This window comes from Meriones unguiculatus, chromosome 12 (assembly GCF_030254825.1).
Source record: "Meriones unguiculatus strain TT.TT164.6M chromosome 12, Bangor_MerUng_6.1, whole genome shotgun sequence".
NCBI lineage: Eukaryota > Metazoa > Chordata > Mammalia > Rodentia > Muridae > Meriones > Meriones unguiculatus.
The window spans coordinates 77,758,899-77,780,235 of record NC_083360.1 but is presented as its reverse complement, the minus strand read 5'-3'; the positions used below and the strand labels follow the sequence as shown (position 1 = coordinate 77,780,235).

At 44.4% G+C, this 21,337-nt stretch overlaps 1 protein-coding gene across 10 annotated transcripts in view; it reads left to right on the top strand.

Annotated features, from left to right (window-relative positions):
* Positions 1–501: 501 nt before the first annotated feature.
* The window catches only part of Dock7 (dedicator of cytokinesis 7), a 194,718-nt gene continuing 173,882 nt past the window's right edge, over positions 502–21,337 (top strand). For 2 of the 10 annotated variants that reach the window (XM_060365939.1, XM_060365941.1), the window contains exon 1: positions 1,930–2,123. In XM_060365939.1, coding sequence (XP_060221922.1) covers positions 2,086–2,123 — 38 coding nt within the window. In that variant the 5' untranslated portion in view covers positions 1,930–2,085. Of the gene's footprint in view, positions 543–1,881; positions 2,124–21,337 lie in introns of those variants that run through there. The other 8 variants (XM_060365940.1, XM_060365935.1, XM_060365936.1 and 5 more) reach the window with 7 other exon arrangements.

Here is a 21,337-nt window from a genome sequence, read left to right as displayed (position 1 = left end):
GCCAAAGCGATTCTATTTTCACCCATTACCGAGTTCCATGTCTCTTTCCTTTAGACTGGATCTGGGGCAGATGGGTGCTGGCTCACACTGGCCTTGGTGAGTGACTGACTGGTCTTCCTGAGGTCAGGGTCACACTTCCTGTGTGGAGTCTTCCTCAGACTCCAGTTTTCCAGTGTACGTTTTGGCTCCGCTTGTCCCATTCTCATTCTGTTTCCAGCAAAGCCTCACAGTGCATGCAATGTCCTTTCAGACTCTTTGGCAACTAGTGAGTCATGTATACAAAGAACTATTCAAAGCAAAATGTGCTCCGTCTCTAAGAGAGGACTGAAAAGATGTTTGTCAAGCAGAGATAAAGGCCTGCAACATCTGCCTCGGAGCACGAGAGCAGACAAGCCATCCAGGGACTATGAAGCACCAAGGAAAAGTCAAGTATACAGGGATAATGGTGACACCTGTGAGAAAGCGCAGCCGCCGGTACCCATCATAGGCCAGACCCCACCCTGAGACCTTGGATTCATGGCATCCTTACAATACGGTTTCAAGTACGTAAAACTAGTCCCCTTACTTAGAGTAATGTGCTCAAGGTCCCATGGTAAGGAAGTAAATGCAACTCATGGACCATGGAAAGGACAGATAGGGTGTTAGAATTCTTTGATCGGCTGTCTCTTTCTCCACGGAGTCAAATATTCTGAAAGAGAACTTTGTGTGTGTGTGTGTCTGGTTCACTCTCAAATTTATTCCAGAACACCTGTATTTAAGCAGACGTTAAGCACACACCCACCTCAACCAGGCTATCCTCACAGCAAAGCCGTGTTTTCAAAGCATCATGCTCCTGGAGTGAGCACTGCTTCAAACCCAGGTCAGAGTACAGACAGGAAGTTAGGGATCCGCTTAATGGGTGCGTTCTCTTCTGACTGCCTGACCCTACAAGTGGCCCAGCTTCGGCTGCAGGTTTTCCCTCTGGTGAAAGCGGATCTAACATGCCCCACAAGGACAGAGCGGGCATACAGTACTGCAAATAAGGTCTACTAAATTCTTACACTATTGAAGAGGAAAGGTCCCCCAAGAAGCCAAGAGGTTTCTCTTAGTTTCACACATACACAAAATAAATTCCAGAAACCAGTGCATTAGATCAGCACGGACACAGTTTCAGTGAGAGAGATTATTTATAGAACATCAAAAGGGTGGAAAACAGAGCTCATCCTATGGATATGCACTGTCTGTCGGATATATACAAAACGAGACGCCATAGTTAACTGTGATGGAGTCACAAGAGAATTCTTTACAGGAATAACTGTTGTCGGAGAGAAAGGCCTGGGCTCTGGGCCTCACTTTCACGGGAAGAATTTGCCATGTGTGACCCCAAGGGCTAGTTACAGCTTCTCTAAGACAATTTTCCTTTCTCAAATGGAGATCATCTACTTCAAAGAGCTGCTGTGCAGATGAAGTAAAATCAGGCGTGGAAGCCTGGCTATGCACCGTAAATCAGCCGTAACCACACCACCTCTGCGGGAGAGTTCTTCCTACAAAGAAGAGCCATTGTTTCTCCGGCCAGACCCCACTCACGAGGTCAAGGCGTGCAAGAAAGGTGCATTACACAGCCGGGAGCCGGAGCTGCAGAGGCCGGGCTCGGCCATCCCCGGCCGCCAGGCCCTTCCATTTCCTAACCTTCCCTTCGGGGGAAAGCCCAGCGCCGCCGCGCGCCTCCGGCAGCCACGGCCGGCTCCCGGGTCTTCTCCGTCGTGAGCGCGCGGCGGCAGGGCAGCGCGGGGTCGCGGCCGGTTTCCACGCCTCGCGTGTCCCGTCGGCCCCGGCCGGCCGCAGCCGCCTCCTAGCCCGGCCTCCAGCCGTGATTCGCACGCAGGGCGGGAGGGTAGGGGGGCGGGGGCGGAGAGAGGTTCCTCGTGCGCGCCTCGTCGGCGCATTACGGTACCCTCGTTCCCGGCTCCCGCGGCCGGCCCAGCCTCGCGGTGGGGTCCGGAGAGCCGACGGGCGGGCGGGAGGGCGCGCGGGGAGGAGGAGGAGGAGAAGGAGGAGGAGGAGGAGGAGGAGGAGGAGGCCACCCAGCCCCGCGCCGCCGCAGCCATGGCGGAGCGCCGCGCCTTCGCGCAGAAGATCAGCAGGTACGCGGCGGGGAGCCCGGCCGGGCCTCGCGGGTGGGAGGGTGGGTGTGGCGCGGGCCCCCGGGCCTGGCCGCGCGGTCCCGGGCCCGCAGCCCGCGCCTCGCCGGGCCCGCGGGGCGTGCGGCAGCCCGGCGCTCCTTTGTGTCCGCGCTCGGGTCCGCCTCGGCGCTCCACGCCCACGCCCCGGCTCCCGGCGCCCCAACAAAAGGAAGTGGCGAGGAGGCCACGGAGCTCACGCCCGCGCCCGCCGCCGCCGCCGCCGCTGACAGCACCCGGGGCGCCCCGCCCGCCCCGGCGGCTGCACACGCACCCCGAGGCCGCGGTGCAAAGTTGCGGGGTGCGGGGGGCAGCACCCCGCTTCCCCCGTGGGCTCGGTGGGCGCCCTTCCCCTGGCCCCAGGGAAAGATGGATGGCCCGACCCGCGCTGTGCTTTATGCCTGGGCCTGGCGTTCACGTTCTAGGAGTAAGCCACCTCTCCAGGATAAGGTTTCCCAGCAGTTTCCCTCCTCGTCCAGATTTAGAAAGAAAGAAATAAAAAGGAAGGAGATTTGTAGAATGTAACCAGGGGATGCACTTATGGATAAGGCACTAGACATTAAAAAAGAAAAAAAAAAAAAAAAACTCGGTTCAATAAAACCTTATTTCTTCGACTTCTTTTTAAAGAAAGGCAACATTCAGGTGAATTTTTTTTTTTTTGAGAGTTGTGTTATATTTCTGTGGTTCTGAATCTTTTTTAGCTTGTTAATGTTTGTAGAGGGTTTTTGGATGTGTCAGAAAAAGGCTTTTTATTAGCTCCTGGACCCCCACAGCATTAAGGCTTTTGGGACAAATTTTTTTGTTTGTTTGTTTGTTTGTTTTGTTTTGTTTTCATTTAAAACTGACATCTCATTGAAGCTCTGCCTTTGGCCAAGCTCAGGTGTCAAACGTCTCCTTTTTATTTTGCGTTTTAAAACATGTGCTGTTTCTTCTGAAGAGATAAAATAAGTTCTTAGGAATGTGGGCGTTACTGGCATACTAAAATGAATTCAGATACTGAGTGTTGTTTCCTAAATCGGGACCTTCACCAGGTTGTTGAAACTGTCTTTCATGTTAGTTGTCTTCATCTGAGAAATGGTAAAAAAAAAAAAAAAAAAAAAAAAGGGACCTAACTAGTTGAGTTGTAATGACTATTAAATGGTCATTTTTTTGTATTAAGTGCCTTACCCATACTCTCAGTAAACACTTGTCACTGGGATTGGAAAGTATTACTTTTTGTTTGTTTGCTTTTGGGCCTTAGAGCATGCCATTTTTCCTCTAAATAGAGCTAGAGTTTATGTCTCATAAAGTAAGCACACCTTGGAGGGGTTAGGTATGAAATATAGGCAGTGCCTCTTCTCTGTGAATGGAACTATCAGATGGAATGGGACTAGCTACAAGAAAGAAAATAGAATCTGCTGTGGAAAACAGCCTCAACTACAAGGAAGGATAGTCTTGAACGATATGAAATCGAGGCAGGGGAATGATGAGAACGTGCCATTTCAAGAGAGATACTTAAGTGTAGACATGGCAGTGATGATGAGTGATTGACTGGCTACGGGAGTGAGGGAGAGTGGGGACATGCAGCTTTCCAACCGTGCAGCTGCCTGGATGGAGTCAGTGAGGTCCATGAGTACAGGAGGAAGCCATTCAAGAGTGGAATATGGAACATGGAAATGTTGATTCAGGTTTGGGCAGCTTGGCCTTGAGGGCTTATAAATCATTTAAATGGAAATATCTATTAGATTTTTGGTGTTGGTTTGAGACTGGGATTCTAGACTCCAGCATCATCAGCAAGTAGCTTGTAATTGAAACAAGTTGGGCTGATGGGATTGTCAAGAGAGCAGATCAAGGGCAGAAAGCTGTATGCAATTAGCAGTTATCTATTATGAGTGAATACTGCCCTCCTTGTTACTGAGTATCATTAAATAATACTTCTGAGGGAATGATAGCTATACTTTTAAGTTCCCTGCCAGCGGAAACACAGAACAATGTCTGGAGATAAATTGGGGTTGACAGCCTAGCCTTGCCACTCAATGAATAAACTTGAGCAAGTTATTTGACTCCACACCCAATTGCCCTAATAATGGCAATAATTCTAGAACTTTCCTTATAGGGTTGTTGTGAGGTTAAAGAAACCAGAACCTCTAAAATGCTTAGAATAAAGCCTTGTGTGCAGTAAAGAGCTTAGTAAGTAGCCCCCATTCATTTTTGCAATGTTTATGAAATGAGGCTTAGGACCTTTTCTTCAGAGTGACAATCTTTTCCATAATATATGCATACATGAAATTCATTGCTCTGTAAAAACCTACTGCTGTGTGAAACTTTAGAAAAAAAGGATTCATGTTGGTCTAGAGATCTTTATAAAGAACCATACTGAGCAGCTTTTCTGGCTGAGCTATTTTTCCAGCCCTTTGCTTGGAGGGCTATTATTTTTTTGAGGTTGGGATTTGATTTCTGAAAGTTCTTTATTCATGTGTACCTGCGTGGACTGATTTCTTCAGCTCAGCTGTGCAAAGCCCCATGCATTTTGCACCTCTCAAGAAATTGCCTCTTCTCTGTTCTTTCTCCTTTTTGAGGACACAGCTCATGCATTTATGAACTTTTAACTATTTGCACATTCATGATGTCGGATTTCTTTTGGGTCATTTTGTCCTGTGACTTGATAGTTAATAGAAGGATGGACATTTATGTGCATTTTACTAGATTCTTATCCATGCAAGCCAGCAAGGCACACAACATAGGAAAGAATATTGGTTTGGGGCCAAATTGCACCAGTTGAAACTCTGCCAACATGGCACTGTAGCTGGGCAGTTCGGAACCTTTCATCAGGTCTTCTTGTTTTGCTTTCCGGAAGGCCCTATACAGTTACTGGGAGGATTAGATGAGTGAACACCCCTGAAACCCTGCCACTGCCAGGAACATGCGCGCTTGGAGCATGTCAGCCGCTGTCGTGTTCCAGGCCACCCCTTGCTACTTGTGGTGCTGTTTCCCCGACGAGAGTACAGACAGAGATATCGTTGCCCCTGTTGGCACGCACACGCGTGTCTTTGGGTTCCAGTTATCACGCTTTTATTTGTATTTTTCCGTGTTAGTTCCCTGGGTGCCGCTGTCAACATCACAACTTGATGTTTGTTTTCTTGTCTTTCCGAGTTTGATTAGCTCTAGATTTTTTGGCAGAGAGCGGAATTAATGAGCATGTTATTTTGTTTGTTTTGGTTTGGGTTGAGTGTTTCTTTCAAAGGACTGACTGTAGTCTTCCATAGTTGCTCAAACTTGACCTCGTCTCTGTTGGTGATTCTGAGTGTTGGACCCAGTCTGATTTTATATGTAGTTCTGTGTGTTACCAGCTCTGCCGCTGTGTTTTCTCTTTGGACTGGGAGACTTCCCTGACCATTTTTTCACCTAGTCCTCACTAATTCTTGTTGTGCTAGACCTGAGCCCGGGGTTACGTGAGCGCCACGTGAGCACTCTGTACCTCTGGTCCGCCTCCCCGCCTTCCCTTGCTAATTCTTAAAGCTCAGTGTCTAGCTGCCCTCCACCTTCTAAGCCATATGTTGGAGGGAGACTAGGACGGCTGAGTTACCTGTTTTTACCGTCTTCTTTCAGTGAGGTTACTCCAGATGGCCTCCCCTCTCTTTGAGCTGGGGTCTCCCTGCCTTAGCCACGTCCTGTCGTGTTGGAATGGTAGGCATGTGTCATTGTAACTCTGACGCCTCCTCCTTACTAGTTTTCTCGGAATCCCGGCTCTACCCTTTCCCCTTTCCATTCTCACATTTTTTTTTAAATCCCTTTTAAAAGACCTTTCTTTTCTGTCATGAGACTTCTTACGCCTGTCGCAGTGTAAGACAAAGACGTATTGAATTGTCCAGCATTCCTAGTTGCCACCAGTTACTGCTTTTCCATCTGTAGTCACCGTCCTCTCAGCTAGGTGCCGTTATCATGACCACTTCCTGCCTCGTTTCTTAGGAATGCCGGGCTGTGTGAGCATGCTTAGCTTATGTGTTCTGAGTTGCAGGTCCCAGTTAACCCTTGACCCTCTCCTTTGCCTTAGCACTGATTTCAGGAGCTGTGCCCTCTCCCAGTTTGTGTCTGCTCCCCTGCTCCACTTGCTATAAAGTAACAAAGCAAATGAACTCCAGTTACAATCATGAATGAGTCTTACAGTCCAGTGTTTGGAAAAGAAAAAAACGCCAACAACAACAAGCAAATAATAAGATGCTGCTGGATCAGGTCTTGACTGTTCAAGCCCAGTGCCTGGTAGCTGCCGGAACTGAAGTGATTGCCCCCCTCAGTGCAGCCTGGAAGCACATGACAACACTTCCCTGGGCAGTCACAGCCCTGATCTTGCCGCCCTCTTACTCACACGCGGGTCAGGTCTTCTGAGGCCCAGCTTTCATCCGCCATACGCTTTCCAGACAGTGGGAAAGCCAAACGCTTGCTTGTGTTGTGAGGTTCTGTATAATCTGGTCTCGCTGCTGTTGACCCACTCTTTAGTGTCTACCTTGCTCTCCAGTCAAAGCTGTTTTCACCGTGGCCCAGAACCATAACTGTTCCATGGTTCGTTTTCTGTTCCTTTAAAAGAGGTTGATCTAGCGTGTGTGTATGTGTGTATGTTTGCTTATACTACATACTGCCATGTATGCGGGGCTGGAGAACAACGTGCAGAAGTCAGTTCTGTCTTCAGCGTGAGGTCCCAGAGTTCTCCCTCAGGCCCCGGTCGCTGGCAAGTGCCTTTATCTGCTGTGCCACCCCACGGCTGCTGTGATAGGTTTTTCTTTAAACATCTTGCTGTTGTGGCGTGTGCGCACCCCTTCCCCGAGAAACAGTAAATATAAACAAACAAGACGTACAGATCTTGCCGAGTCCCCGGAGTGTTGACTTTGGGGGATAACCTCTGTGTTTTGTGCTTAGCACCTGTGGATTCATTGTAAACAATGCAGTTTTTCTTTTCTGCTTGCGAAGGTATTTGAGTATGTTGTCTGGCTTGTTTCCTTTATTCTTTTGCTTTTGCTAAATATTATACTGTGAAGCTCATTCACGATTGCAGCCCAGGTTCACTCATTTCTGTGTTTCTGTCGTGTTTTATTGTTTAAGCATGCCTTCTGATTACTAGACAGCATGTATATTCTGGGACTCATCTGTGTTTAAGTTTCTCCAGTGCAGGGTTCTCTATCTTCCTAATGCTGTGACCCTTTAATACAGTTCCTCATGTGGTGACCTCCACTCAACCTTATTTTGTTGTTACTTTATAATTGCAGTTTTGCTACTGTTATGAGTTGTAATGAAAGTATCTGGTAGGTGACCAGGTGACCTCCGAGGAAGTGCTGCTCCAAGTCCTAAGCTGTTCTCTGAAAGTGGTGGTAGAAAATTTTGCCGCTGCAACAGTGTGGCTTTGTGTAATTGCTGCTACTTGGTATTGCCGCGTTTTTCAGTTTTGTCAGTGTATTGGATTCATGATGCTAGCTCATTGTGAAGTTTTAATTTTTATTTACTGAATTATTAATGAAATTGAGCTGTGCTTTTTCTGTTGAAATGCCTTGCTTTGTAAATTGCCGAATTAAATCTTTGTGGTCACTCCCTCCCAATTTTTTTCTTTGTGATTTTGTGTAGGTACTTTGCATTCAGTCAGTGTATTAATCATTTATTGATTATTTTTATAGCACTCCCCAACTATGGCTTATTTTTTGTTCATTTGTTTTGGTTTTGGTTTTTGAGATAGGGTTTTCTGTGTAGTCTTGGCTGGCCTGGAACTTGCTCTGTAGTTCAGGCTGCCCTCAAACTCTGAGATCCTCACGCCTCTGTCTCCCAAGTGCTGGGATTAAAGGCCACTATCAACTTATTTTTAATCTTTCCTAGGGAACTTTTTGTAAAGCTAGTTCTCATTTTTAATGCTGCTTATATTTTGTGGTGGTTGTTGTAGTTATTACTTTGTTTACTTGCTTGTTTTTCCTTTCAGACAGGATCTCTTGTAGTCTAGCCTGGCTGATATAGTGGAGGATGACCCGACCTTGAAATTCTGATCTTTCTGCCTCTCCCTCCAGAGGGCTGTGATTACTAGGCTACTGTGTCCAATTTATGGGATGTTGGAGATCAAAGCCAGGGTTTCCTGCATGCTAGACAAACATTCTACCAAACTGACCTCAAGTCTACCCCAGTACTTTATGGCTCTTACATAGGAAACCTCTGCTTACCCTGAGGCAGACTTCCCTCGGTATTGACATAAACTCTCTTGTCGCTCCCTTAGAGCTGAGGTGTTTCCCACTTGCTATGTGAACAGCGTGGACCTGTATTATGGTGGCTCAGCCTTTCTTCACTGGAACATCCTTGCTGCAAGTTCTCATTTTGTTCTGTAGATCTGGTTGTGCGTCTTTTTGACCAGTTACAATGATTTTAATTCTGATCAGCTTCCAAATTTAGTTATTATTATTATTATTATTATTATTATGTCTTAGCATCATTTAAGTCTTTGAAATTCTCATTAATTTTTGACTGTATTTTCCCAAAAGTAAAAACAAAAACAAAACTTCCTACCCATGCCATATTAGTATTATATTGGAATTCTGTTGAATTTACACATCAGTTTGGTGGAAAATGATGGTCTTTTAATACTGAGTTTACACTCCACAATCTGCGGTGTCTCTCTTCAGCTATCGAGGACTTTCTTATCATAGGAAAAAAAGCTTCACAGTTTTTCTCTGTGAGGTCCTTGATATATTGGTTAAGTTTATTTCTAAGTATTCAGCTACATCTTGCTCTTGTTGGCTATAAAATGTGTCTGTAGATTTTTTGATATTTTCTGTATATATTAAGCATGTATTCTGGGAGTTAAAATGTGTTTGTTTATTTATTTATTTATTTATTATTTTGCTCTATAGTTGGTTCATATCTCCGAAGTCTTGTATGTTAACAAGTAGTTCCCAAGTGACCTTTTGGGAAGTTGATGGGGCCTTTAGGAGCTGGGGCCTAGGGAGAGGCCTATAGGTCATCAGTAACATGGCATCAAAGGGATTGGGACCCCTGGCCTATGCCTCTTTCTCTTTTGCTGCTGGTGATAAGGTGGCTGATTTTGCTCTGCTATGTTGGTACTTCCAGATGTGTTACTGCTATGGGTCTAAAGCAAAGAAGCCACTTGGCATGGACTGGAACTTCCGAAAGTGAGCCCAGTAAAACCTTTGTCTTTATAATTCACTTTGATGTAGTGATAGAAAGCTGTCTATTAACTTGCATTATTGTGTGATTCTCACCATCCCCGTTTTATGATCTCAGAGGCAAAGCGGTCTGTTTCACTCTGGAGCTAGATGATTGCTGAAAGGTCTTCCCTTTCCTTCTTTCAGCCTCTCTCTCTCTCTGTGCCTTTCATTCTTTCTTTCTCTCTTTTTCTTTCTTTCTTTCTCTCTCTCTCTCTTTCTGTCACAAATTATTTCAGACATCATCCCCTAGAAACAGAGAATCCAGGCCTTGTTCGGGAAGTATAGTCCCAGCTTCTGGAACATGAGAAAGTGGGGTGAGGCTAAGAAAGATGAGAAGTCATGTAAGGTGGAGGCGTGTCTTCCTGGCTGCTGCTTCACAAAAACTGGAGAGAGCAGTTGGCGGGTGTCCTCGCTGCCCACAGAGAGTAGCTGTGGACAGAGAAAGAGTTCCCCAGATCAGGAGAGGCTTTTGTAGAAAGGGCACTTACCTTCCTGTTTTCTCCTGTTCTAGGCAGCTCAGTCTCCAGGATTAAGTCCTGCTCTGCTTTGTTGAGTCATTTGAGCTTTTTGGCAGCCTCTCTGGCAGTTACTTTTTCATTGGCTTTTTTTTTTCTTTTTTAAAAACCAAGGGAATTTTTAAAATGCAATCACAAAAGCTCAAATCAGATTAATTTACGAATGAAAAAAGTGCTCACTCTTGCAAGTTGATGATTGGATTAAGGGATGCAGATGTTGCCGGTAGGTCTGCTCTCTGTGTATCTCAGATTTTACATGAAAACCAAAACAGTTGCCAAGCGATTCGACAGCTCTAGGCTCTGCTCCTAGCAGGAGCTCAGTCTTCTGTCTGCCTCAGGTGTATGTGCTTCCTTGAACTGGTTGCTGTGTTCAGGATGCGGAAGAGCCTGGTCAGTCCTGGCTTCCTTGCCCTTCTCTAGCTTGGAGGGAGATGTAATGATGTCAGCCCCACGTGGATCTCAGGAGTAAACTCATTGCCCACCAGAAAGGGTTTCTAATGAAAGGAAGGAAAGTCATCCCAAGATGACAGATGCTCTTCAGAGTGAATTTGGAGGCCAGGGGAGATGACTCATGTGCTGTGCTTGTTATCCTCACGAGAACCGGAGGTTGGTGACCAGAACCAAACTCTCTGGGCTCTCTGGCTAGCCATTATAGCTTAGTCAGGGAGCTACAGGTCTATGAGAGACCCCATCTCTAAAGCAAGGGTGGTACCTGAGGAATGACACCACAGGAAGACAACATGTACAAATACTTTCACATATACAGATAATGTACACATACAAAATAAAATTAACCATTTATTTACTTCTGTGTGTGTGTTTTTGTGTGTTTGTGTACCCCCAAGATTGATGTTGGGTTTCTTCCTTGATTACCCTCTACTTTTTTTTATTGAGGCACGGTTTCTCGCATGCCTACCTGAAATTTATGTGGACAGTCGGGATCTGAACCCCAGTCCTCATGGTTGGGTGACAAGCTCTTAACCATTAAGCCATTTCCCTGGCCTTCAAATTAATGAGTTTTTTCTTTCTTTTTTTTTAGTTAAATTTTTATTTTTTAATATTGATTACAGTTTACTTGTTTTGTATCCCAGCTGTAGCCCCCTCCCCATCTCCTCCCATGCCCCCCTCACTCCCTCATCTCCTCCCATGCCCCTCTCCAAGTCTACTGATAGGGGAGGTCCTCCTCTCCTTCCATCTGATCCTAGCTTATCATGTTTCATTAGGTCTGGCTGCATTGTCCTCTGTGCCCTGGCAAGGCTGCTCCCCTCTCAGGGGAAGGTGATCAAAGAGCCAGCCACTGAGTTCATGTCAGAGAGTCTCTGTTCCTCTTACCGGGAATCCACTTGGATACTGAGCTGCCATGTGCTATATCGGTGCAGGGGTTCTAGGTTATCTCCACGCATGATCCTTGGTTGGAGTATCAGTCTTAGAAAAGACCCCTGTGCCCAGAGTTTTTGGTTCTGTTGCTCTCCTTGTGGAGCTCCTGTCCTCTCCAGGTCTTAGTATCTCCCCCTTTCATAAAATTCCCTGCATTCTGCCCAAAGCTTGGTTATGAGACTCAGCATCTGCTTTGATTCAGTGCTGGGTGGAGTCTTTCAGAGTCCCTCTGGGGTAGGTTCCTGTCCTGTTTTCTGTTTTTCTCCTTCTTCCAGTGTCAAATTAATGATTTTAACTGTTTCATAGTCTTCTTTCAATTGAAGTACAAGCTGTAGAAGAAGTTTAATTCAGAACATGGCTGCTCAGGCAAGAGATCACATCCAAAGACCTTCTAGGTCTGTGTGATCCAGTAGAAATACAAACACATTTTTAATGTGTGAGACAGAGGCAAGCAGATCTGAGTTCAGGGCCAGCTTGGTGTAGAGAAAGTTTAATGTAAAGAAAAGCTTAGGTCCAGGTGTGGTGGTACATGCCTGTAATCCCAAACACTGAAAGTAAAGTTAGTTTGTAGAAGGAAGCACCCATGTTTGAAAGTGATACCTAATTGAGTGGCAGAAAAGGTGATAAATGAGAAAGATTTGAGAGTAGGATACGCCCAACTCATGAGGAGAGGAAAGGAAAGCTACTTAAAGAGCAACACAGAATGAGTTGGGGGGCGAGGAAGAGAGGGAGGAGGAGGCAGTTTTACTGGGACAGTATTAGAGAGATGGGTTGCAGAGAGACAACTCAGGTAAAGATCTAATGAGCCAGCAAATGAGAAGGAGCCAAGAGATTAGAGCAGATAGCTTGAGTGAGTTGGAGGCCAAGCAGAGCAGTTCTGGGGCCAAAGGAAAAGCCAGATTGAGTAAGTCAGCTGGGAGAGGAGTTTGAGCCAGAACAGTTGAGTTGCAGTGGCCAGCCCAGAGTTCAAAAGAACCAGAAAGAGTGAGCTTATTAAGCAGTAAGGCTTAGAGGCTGAAAAACATTCTAGGCCTAGGTTAGATTGTGTGGAGGCTAGAAGCTTCTAAGACTAGGTTAGTAGAGGGAGGCAATAAGCAGACAACAGCTGAACCAGGAGAATAAAAGTCACTTGTACAAGAACTGGTGAAATTCAGAGAGAATCATTGTAACATCATTGGATGTTAGCTGGCTGTAAATTCCCTGTCACTTAATTTTTAAAAGCTTAGCTTAGATCTTAATGCCTATCTTAGTTACTGTTCTGTTGATGTGAAGAGACACCATAGCCAAGGCAGCTTATGAAAGGAAGCGTTTACCTCGGAGCTCACTTACAGTGTCAGAGGGTTAGCCCAGGATCATCATGGCCAGGGGTGTGCAGGTAGGCATGGTGCCAGAGCAGGAGCTGAGAGCTTATGTCCTGATCTGTGAGGTGGGGGCAGTGAGACAATGCAAGACTGGGAATAGCATGGGCTTTTGAAACCTCAGAGCCCTCCCCCCTCAGTGGCACACCTCCTCCAACAAGGATGTACCTCCTAATCCTTCCCAAATAGTTCTACTAACTGGGGACCAAGCATTAGACATAGGCGCCTATGGGGGCCGTTCTCATCCAAACCACCGCAGTGACCTTTCATAGCCCTCACAAGAGTGCTTGCCTGGTTTTCCTTTTAGAATTTCTCATGTGACCAGCAAACCGAGCTAACCCTCTCATTCCTGTTAGCTCTTTGGTGATTGTCATAGTTACTGCTAAAGATAGAGGGATAGGAGAACGTGTTTCAGGGTCCCACGTCGTCCCTGTCACTCTGCACTGGCTGTCTTCTTTCCTGCTTTCCCATCATCCTGTCCTTGATGAGACCCTTCCCTTATCTTCTTTGAGCAGCCCCAGCCACGAAAGACCTAGCTGTATTAATGTATCTACTTTAACTGTCTTAGTATTAGCGTGCACGAACACATGCACACGTGGAGATCCGAGGACAACGTTCTGAGCTGGGGCTCTCCTTCCACTGCGGGTTCTGAGGCTGAACCTGGCATAACAGGCCCCCCGGGGCAAGTCATTTTATCTCTGAGACATCTCACTCATCCTACTGAGTGAGGTGTATTTTATATGCCATAAAATTTACCTATTTAAAGTATACAAGTGAGTGATTTTTTTTTTTAGTAAATTTATGATTATGAAACCATTACCCAACCCACTTGAAGAGTGTTACCATTACCCTGAAAAATGCTTTGTGTCAGTGTTTAGTCAGTCTCCATTGATACTCAAAACCCTAGGTAGCTGCTGAACTGTCTTGTATATGTCTGTGTGTTCCTTTTCTGAACGTGTCACATAAATGGGGTTATGGAGCATGAGGTCTTTTTGTGTGTGGCTTTTAAAAGCTAGCCTAATGTTTCCATGTTTCTTCCATATGACAGTACATATTCCTATTTTTACTATTTATGGCTGACTAATACCCCATTTTATGTAGGACATTTTTTGTTGTTATTGTTGTTCATCAGTTAATGGACATTTAAGTGATATCTGTCTTTTGACCATTAGGAATGTGCCTCTGTGAACATTTGTGTGCTGCTTTTCTTTGAACACTTGGTTTCAATTCTGTAAAAATATTTTCAGATTTATTTGTTTTGCTTTGTGGGTATGAATGTGTTGCCTGCGTATATGTATGTACCGTATGTATGCTTAGTGCCCGAGGGACCAGAAGACAGTATCAGATCCCCTAGAACTGGAGTTACAAATGGTGTCGGCCACCATGTGGTTCTGCGAACTGCAAGAACAACAAGTGCATTTAAGCACCAAACCATCTCACCAGCCCGGCTGGCGCTGCAGCTACAGATGGTTGTAAGCTGCCATGTGGGTGCTGGGTATTGAACACAGGCTCTCTGGAAGATCAGTGCTCTAGACTGCTAAGCCATCTCTCCAGGCCAGTGTGCACTAATTTATTAAACGTTTCGCAGAGGACTAGACAGACCTTAGAGGTTCACAACAACAACAAATGATTCATGTTTTGGGAGACAAAGTCCTAATTTCCTAATTTGACTATTACACAATTTAATCATTCTATACTGTATTTTAAAAGTTAGTTGAGGGTTGGTGAGGTGCCCCAATAGGTAAAAGCACGTACTGTGTCAGTTTAACCACGTGAGGTCAGTTCTAAGAACCCAGGTGAAGGTGGAGGAGAACCCTGACTCTGTGTGCACCGTAGCATGCCTCTCTCCCAATAATACACACAATTAAAATACACACAATTAAAAATGTTGGTTGATGGTAAACCAAGAGGGATTTCTGATTTTTGTTGCATGTGTTTTTACGACAGGATCTTATACGAGCTGTGTAGCAGAGGATGAACTTGAACTGCTCATCATCTCTAATTTAACTCTTAGGCATATGCCACCCTCAGTCCTGTCACTGACTTCTTTATGCTTAGGCCAGATTTTCACTGTTCTGATTTCTGTGGCCTCATAGTGAGGGTTGAAAGCTGTCAGTATGAGTCCTCCAGTTTAACTGCTAATTCAAATCGTTTTAGCTATTCTAGGTAATTTTGCACATTTTAGGTCAGCACCAACAGAAAGTTTGGTAAGACCTGCAGTGATCCTGTTGAAATTTTGATAGGGATTATCTTGACTCTAGAAGAATTTGGGGACAAATTTGTAGACAAGATTGAGCTCTTCAGCTCATGGGAATGGGAAGTCTTTGTTTATTTAGATCTTATGTAGCATTTTCTTTTAAAAAATTCTTAGGCAGGCGCAGTGGTGCACGTCTGTAATCACAGCACTCTGGGAGGCTGAGGCAGGTGGATCTCTGTGAAGTCAAGGCTAGCCTGACCTACAAAGTGAGTCCAAAACAGCCAAGGCTACACAGAGAAACCCTGTCTTGAATAAAACCAACCCAAAACAAATTCTTTGACAATTTTATTCATATATATATATGAAGAATTTTATTCGCTCTGTATCCCCATTTCCTTTTCCTGATGAAACTTTTTTCTGATGCCCTATTTTCATGGTGTGTGTTTGTATGTTGGGGAAGATACTGAGTTTAATTAGGTGTCTTTGCTTGAATGTGGGTAGGATATTATTTACTGGCGCAAGGGCAACTTACCAGTGACTTTAACACTGAAGAAAATGACATCCAAGATGAAAAATGTCCTGGGCTCAGTGTTGGACAGACTTTAACCACAGCTGCAGTGATTTCATAAGTGCAGTGGCCATGTCAAGTCCAGATGTCTGCTTACTTTGTATCCCCCATCCTTTGGCTCTTAGGTTCTTTCTCCTCCTCTTCCTGGCTGTTTCTCCAGCCTAGGAAGGGGAGATACAGACGCAGAGAGTAAGTGACAGGGTAGTACTCGGTCCTAAACGGGACGTCATTTTGTTTTGACACAGGATCTCTTGTAGGGTAGGCTGGCTTGAATTTGCCTTGTAGCCAAGAGACCTTAAACTTCTGATCTTACTGCTTCCACAAGTATGCACGGTGAAGGGATGAAATCCAGAGGCCATGCTGGGCGGATACTCCAGTGACTAAGCTTCATTCCCACTGTCTCAAATAGTTTTCTTTCAGCACGATTCAAGTTTTCAGTATATAGATTGTCACTTCCTCCACCTTCTTCTGGCTTTACTTTTCTAGTCTTTTTTTTCTGTTGGTAAATTTATTTTAAGCTTTTATTTTGGATGTTATCATATGAAGAATTTTTTAAAATTTATTTTTATTAATTACAGTTTATTTACTTTGTATCCCCCATGTAGCTCCCATCTTCCTCCCCTCCCAATCTCCCTCTTTCTCCCTCTTCCTTACCTGTGCCCCACTAGTCCACTGATAGAGGAGGTCCTCCTCCCCTTCCCTCTGATTCTAGTCTATCAGAACTCATCAGGAGTGGCTGCATTGTCTTCCTCTGTGGCCTGGTAAGGCTGCTTCTCCCTCAGGGGGAGGTGATCAGAGAGCAGGCCAATCAGTTCCTGTCAGAGACAGTCCCTGTCCCCATTACAATGGAACCCACTTGGACACTGAAATGCCATGGGCTACCTCTGTACAGGGGTTCCAGGCCATCTCCATGAGTGGTCCTTGGCTGGAGTATCAGTCTCAGAAAAGACCCCTGTGCCCAAACTTTTTGGATCTGTTCCTTTCCTTGTGGAGTTCCTGTCCTCTCCAGGTCTTATTATCTCCCACTTCTTTCATAAGATTTCCTGCGCTCTGCCCAAAGTTTGGCTATGAGTCTCAGCATCTGCCTTGATACCCTACAGGGTAGAGCCTTTCAGAGGCCCTCTGTGGTAGGCTCCCGTCCTGTTCCCTGTTTTCTCCCTCCTCCCATGTCCATCCTCTTTGCCTTTCTGAATGGGGATTGAGCATCTTGGCCAGAGTCCTCCTTCTTGATTAGCTTCTTTAGGTGTACAGATTTTAGTATGTCTAATATCCACTTATGAATGAGTATATACCCTGTGTGTTACGCTTTCAGGGCTGGGGACTTGGGGCTTGTTTCCTGATACCCCTATCCGACCTTTAGCTGTTAGTGGCAGCCTGGTGTTGTAAAACTATGGAGCCTGCTGACTGGAGTGGTTTCCATCATTGCTCTTACACTTGATTTTTTTCCTCCCTACGTCATTGGCTAGAACCTCCAGTGGAGTGCTGAACAAGCAGAAAGCCTCGCTTTCTTCCTCATCTAAGGAAAAAGAAACATTCAGATTTTCACAGGGGTGTTTTTGTTCATTTGTTTGTTTTGTTTTCCAGGAAGAATTTAATATGTAGACAAGGCTGGCTTCAACTCATGGGGATCCCCCTGCCTCTGCTTCCTGAGTGCTGGATTAAAGGTGTGCACTCCCATGCCTGACTAGCAGCATGTTATGAATTGTAGTCAAATACTGTAGAGAAGGGTAGGAGAGGACACAGATTTGCGAAGCAGTTAAAAGTTAGAGTAAGCTTAGCGTGGGGGTTTGGGCTTAATAGTCCCAGCACTCTGGAGCTGAGGCAGGAATAGCTCATGAGTTTAAAGAGAGAATGGATCATAGGCCAGCGTTGGGTATGGAGGGAGACCTTGTCTTAACAATAGGAAAACCAAAACCAAAACCAAAGAAGTTTGAGTAGACCACGATTTATCAACTAATGTATATAACTTATAGAAAGACTGTAATTGATATGCACATGAGCAAGGTGATTCTTAAGACCCCATTCTTGAAACATAGGGTGAAATTCAAATCTTTGCCAAAGACAGTGCCTCAACTTAGAGTTCTGTTCAGGCAGGAGACAGATTGTAACCATGGCAGCCAACGTTTTAGTGTTTGTGTTAACCTGTTAGTTTGTACATCAGGCATTTTCACTGTGTTTGTCTGACCTGGTAAGCTAAGTTTGGGCAAAGAGAGAAATAATTCACATGAACTATAACCAAAATTGTTTGCTTTTGGAAACTTGATTCTATATGAGTGTGTGGTATCTGACTTTATCTATAATATATATTATATACACATCATATAACTGTGCTATACATACACTGTATATATAGATCTAATTAATATTTACACATGTATGTGACTTTTTTTCTTTTGGATGCAGTGTTTTACACTGTAGTTCAGGTGGCCTGGAACTTATGGCAGTCTCCTGCCTTGACTTTTAAAGTGCTAGAATGACAGGTGTTTATAATGAGGCCTGTTATATATCTGAACTTAAACCCTACCCTGTCATTTTTAATGCCTTTTATTTTATATTTTATAGTTTCTAAACCTATTTTTCTCATTATAAGATATTTGTTATAGAAAATTTGGAAATATGGGAGGCCCATAGGAAGAATAACAGTCACCCATAATTCTCCACTTAGAAAAAATCTTTGCCTTGCAGAATTTACATTTTAGTGATAATGTTTGGGAAAACTAGAAATAGCCTAATGCTCACTAATAGAGGCTTGTTAAATATATTTCAGTTGATCCACAGAGTGGACTGGATAGCAGATTAACAGTGGTTAATTGTGGCATCTCTCTATTCACATCTTGGCATCATTCCTGGTTAATTGTGTAACCATAGTGACCTTGAAACTTCAGTATCCTTATATAGCGCTTGCTTCATGGGGTGTTCCTGAATATTAAATGTAACTTTATATAGTATTTGGCACATTGAAAGATGTTTCTACTATTATTAATTTTATGTGCTGGTTGGGAAAGATTTCCAAATATAAGTTATGAAGAAAAGATAGTGTGGTGTAATGTATGCACACCTAAAAAATATTTACTCTTTCTCTTTCTTTTGTATAAAGTATATCCATGAAGGTATTAAGTGGTTAAGGAATTTTCACTGTGGAGTTGGAAGTAGTAATGACAGAAATAAATTTTTTTTAAAGAAAACCTTTTTTGTGTGAATTTTAATGAATGTATATAACTTCTTTTATATAATTTGTTTTAAAGATTTATTTCTTATGCCAGTGTTTTGTTGTTGTTTTATTTTTCTCTTCATTGTAAAATCTTACTGCCTTTGTTTCTACATCAGCTCCCTGAAAACGGTCTTTTGTTGATACACTAAAAATGGAAATTATTTTGTGATAGGTAAACGGATTACATATTTGAAATTGTTTAACATTTTTACATTAAATTAGAATATTATGTTAAATGATAGCTTTAAAAAAAAACCTCTGGTATAAAAATGAATGAAAGTTAGGCTTCTAAAGAAATGTTTAGACCCTTCTGAAGACTGAGATGGCCCCTGGAAAATACTCTCTTACAGTGATAGCTGAAGCATGTTCCTTTTCAGGTAAATCAAATCGGCACACTTACAGGTCGGTTTACTCTGAAGGCTGTGGAATCTCATAGTGTAGACAGTGACCAACTTCACTTCTACCTGCTTGTTCCCTCTCTACACTTAAGTGTCTCTCTTTGTCCCACACCGTTTTGGACATTGAGGCTGTAAGGTTGGGCATTGACTTCCATCCCCGAGGAGCCCCAGCAGCTGCTCCATTCAAGCATTGGTGCTGGCCTGATCTTGAGGGAAGGAATTACAAATTCTGCTCTTTGTTCTACTTCCCCCTGCAGCCAGAGAGCATTTTCTCAGCACTCTGTGTGTAGGAGGTACTCTTCTGGGAGGGTTGGCCTCAGTAAGATGAAGTCCTGCCTTTCAATTGGCTTTTCTTCCTGTCGGGAGGAGCTAAGTGTAGTTGTAGTCACTGGGGTATTAGTCGCTTATCACAAAAAGATGGTTCTTTCAAAAAATTAAACAATTACTTAATATATTGGAATGCGTTATTATTCTTATACGTGCATGTATGTTTGTGTACCATGTGCGTGCCTGGTACCTCTAGGGGACTGAAGAAGGTGTTTTATCGTCTGGAATTAGAGTTACTTCATCAGGATTGTGAGCCACCATGTAGGTGCTGGGAGTCGCACCTGGCCCTCAGCAAGAGCAGCTAGTGCTCCTAACCACCGAGCCATAACTAGCCCCAATGAGGTAGTTCTTGATAGAAAAATGTCAGCACAATTTTCTTTATGACTTGTTTTGAAATATATTTATACAAAATAGGAGAGGAGTGGCATAGACAGAGCTTAGGTGACATTTTCTTGACCTTGCTGGTTGCGGTAGTTATTTAGTGTTGCTGTGTCAGAAACAATGGTGGAAAGGTTCCTTTTCACTCAGCCATCCAGAGGTTTGTGGTCTGTCGGAGCAGGAATGGCGTGGTGGAGGGGTGTCGTCTAAGGTGGTAGAAATGTGCCAGCAGCTGGAACAGGGCTTGGTATAACCTCCAGAGTCCTGCCTATAGCACCTTTCTTCAAGACCCTCCCTCTTAAAGCTTCCACATAATGTCACAGCCGGGGTTTGGCGTTAAAAACAGGAGCCTGTGCAGCCATTTCAGATTCAGACCCTAACAATGGTTCAGAGAGGCCGTGAAGCTGCCACTGAAGAGTGAGAGCGCCATGCTTGAGAAATCGAATTCTTGAGACCTCACTGTGCCTCTCTTCCCGCTGTGTTTGCATGCTTGTTTGTTGCAATGCTGCTAAGCCAGAGAAACTTACTTCAAGATTTTTTTTTTTTTTTATGCTTCTGTCAAAGAAAATGTTGATAGTCATCGGGCTTCCTTATGGCTTGCCTCAAGCTCATTGTGGTTAAGACAAGGTTTTTCATCTCTGCTGCTAGGTTGTCAGCACTGATGAATTTACTCATTATTTGATCTTTCGGGCTGCGTTTCCTTGAAGGTTTAGGGATGCTCAGTATCAGTGGTATAACTGAATGTATTAACTCCATATATTGGTGAGTGTGATGCCAATAACAAACATAGTCAAGAAAAGTGGAGAAAGGTTTACATAACTGTAGCAGGCAAGGAGAACATGGAAGTTATTTCTGAAACTTTGCCTTTCTTAAAGGCAGTATGGGGATTTGTCCCCCCTTGGGACATATGCATACTCAGGTAAGTCAGACTTTTAGGGTTAAGCACATTCCTGAGCATGCTCAGTGAAGGAGGGTGTTCCTGAGCATGCTCCGTTGAGATCGTAGTTCAAAGAAAGATGGCTTTGGTAGTTTAGCCTTGACTGTCGACTTGGATTAACAGGCCTAGGCAGTTAGTGAAGCACACCTGGGTGAGTCTCAGAGGGCCTCTCTAGAGAAGATTAGATCAGGAGGTTTTCACATAATGAGAGCAATTTACTTGATGGATCCATAACATGATGGTATAATTGGGAGGTGGGGATAGGAAGTGGAGACTAATTGGAGGAAGTAGAACACTGGGTGTGTCCCTGCGGGCCTATGCATTCCTCTGGTCTCATCACATATGTCTCTCCTCTTTGTTTCCTGTCCACCATGAAGAAGCTTCTCTGTGATACACCTCTGCCACCATGATGTTTCGCCAAGCACATGGGACCAAATGATGAAGTACTGAACCCTTTGAAGCTATAAGCCCAAGTAAAAATTTCTGGGCACTGTGGACATAGCCCACTTGGTTAAGTTCTGACACACAAGCATGAAAAACGGGGCTAGGTCCCCAGCACCAACATGTAAAATGCGAGCGAAGTGGTGTGTACTTTGAATTGTAGTGCTGGGAGGTGGAGACAGCCCGGCGGACATGTCCTAGGCCATTGAGAGACCCTGTTTCAAAAATACGCGGTGGATGACACCTGAAGTTGTCCTGTGGCCTCTTCAGATACGCTCTTCTGAGTGCACCTCCACTCA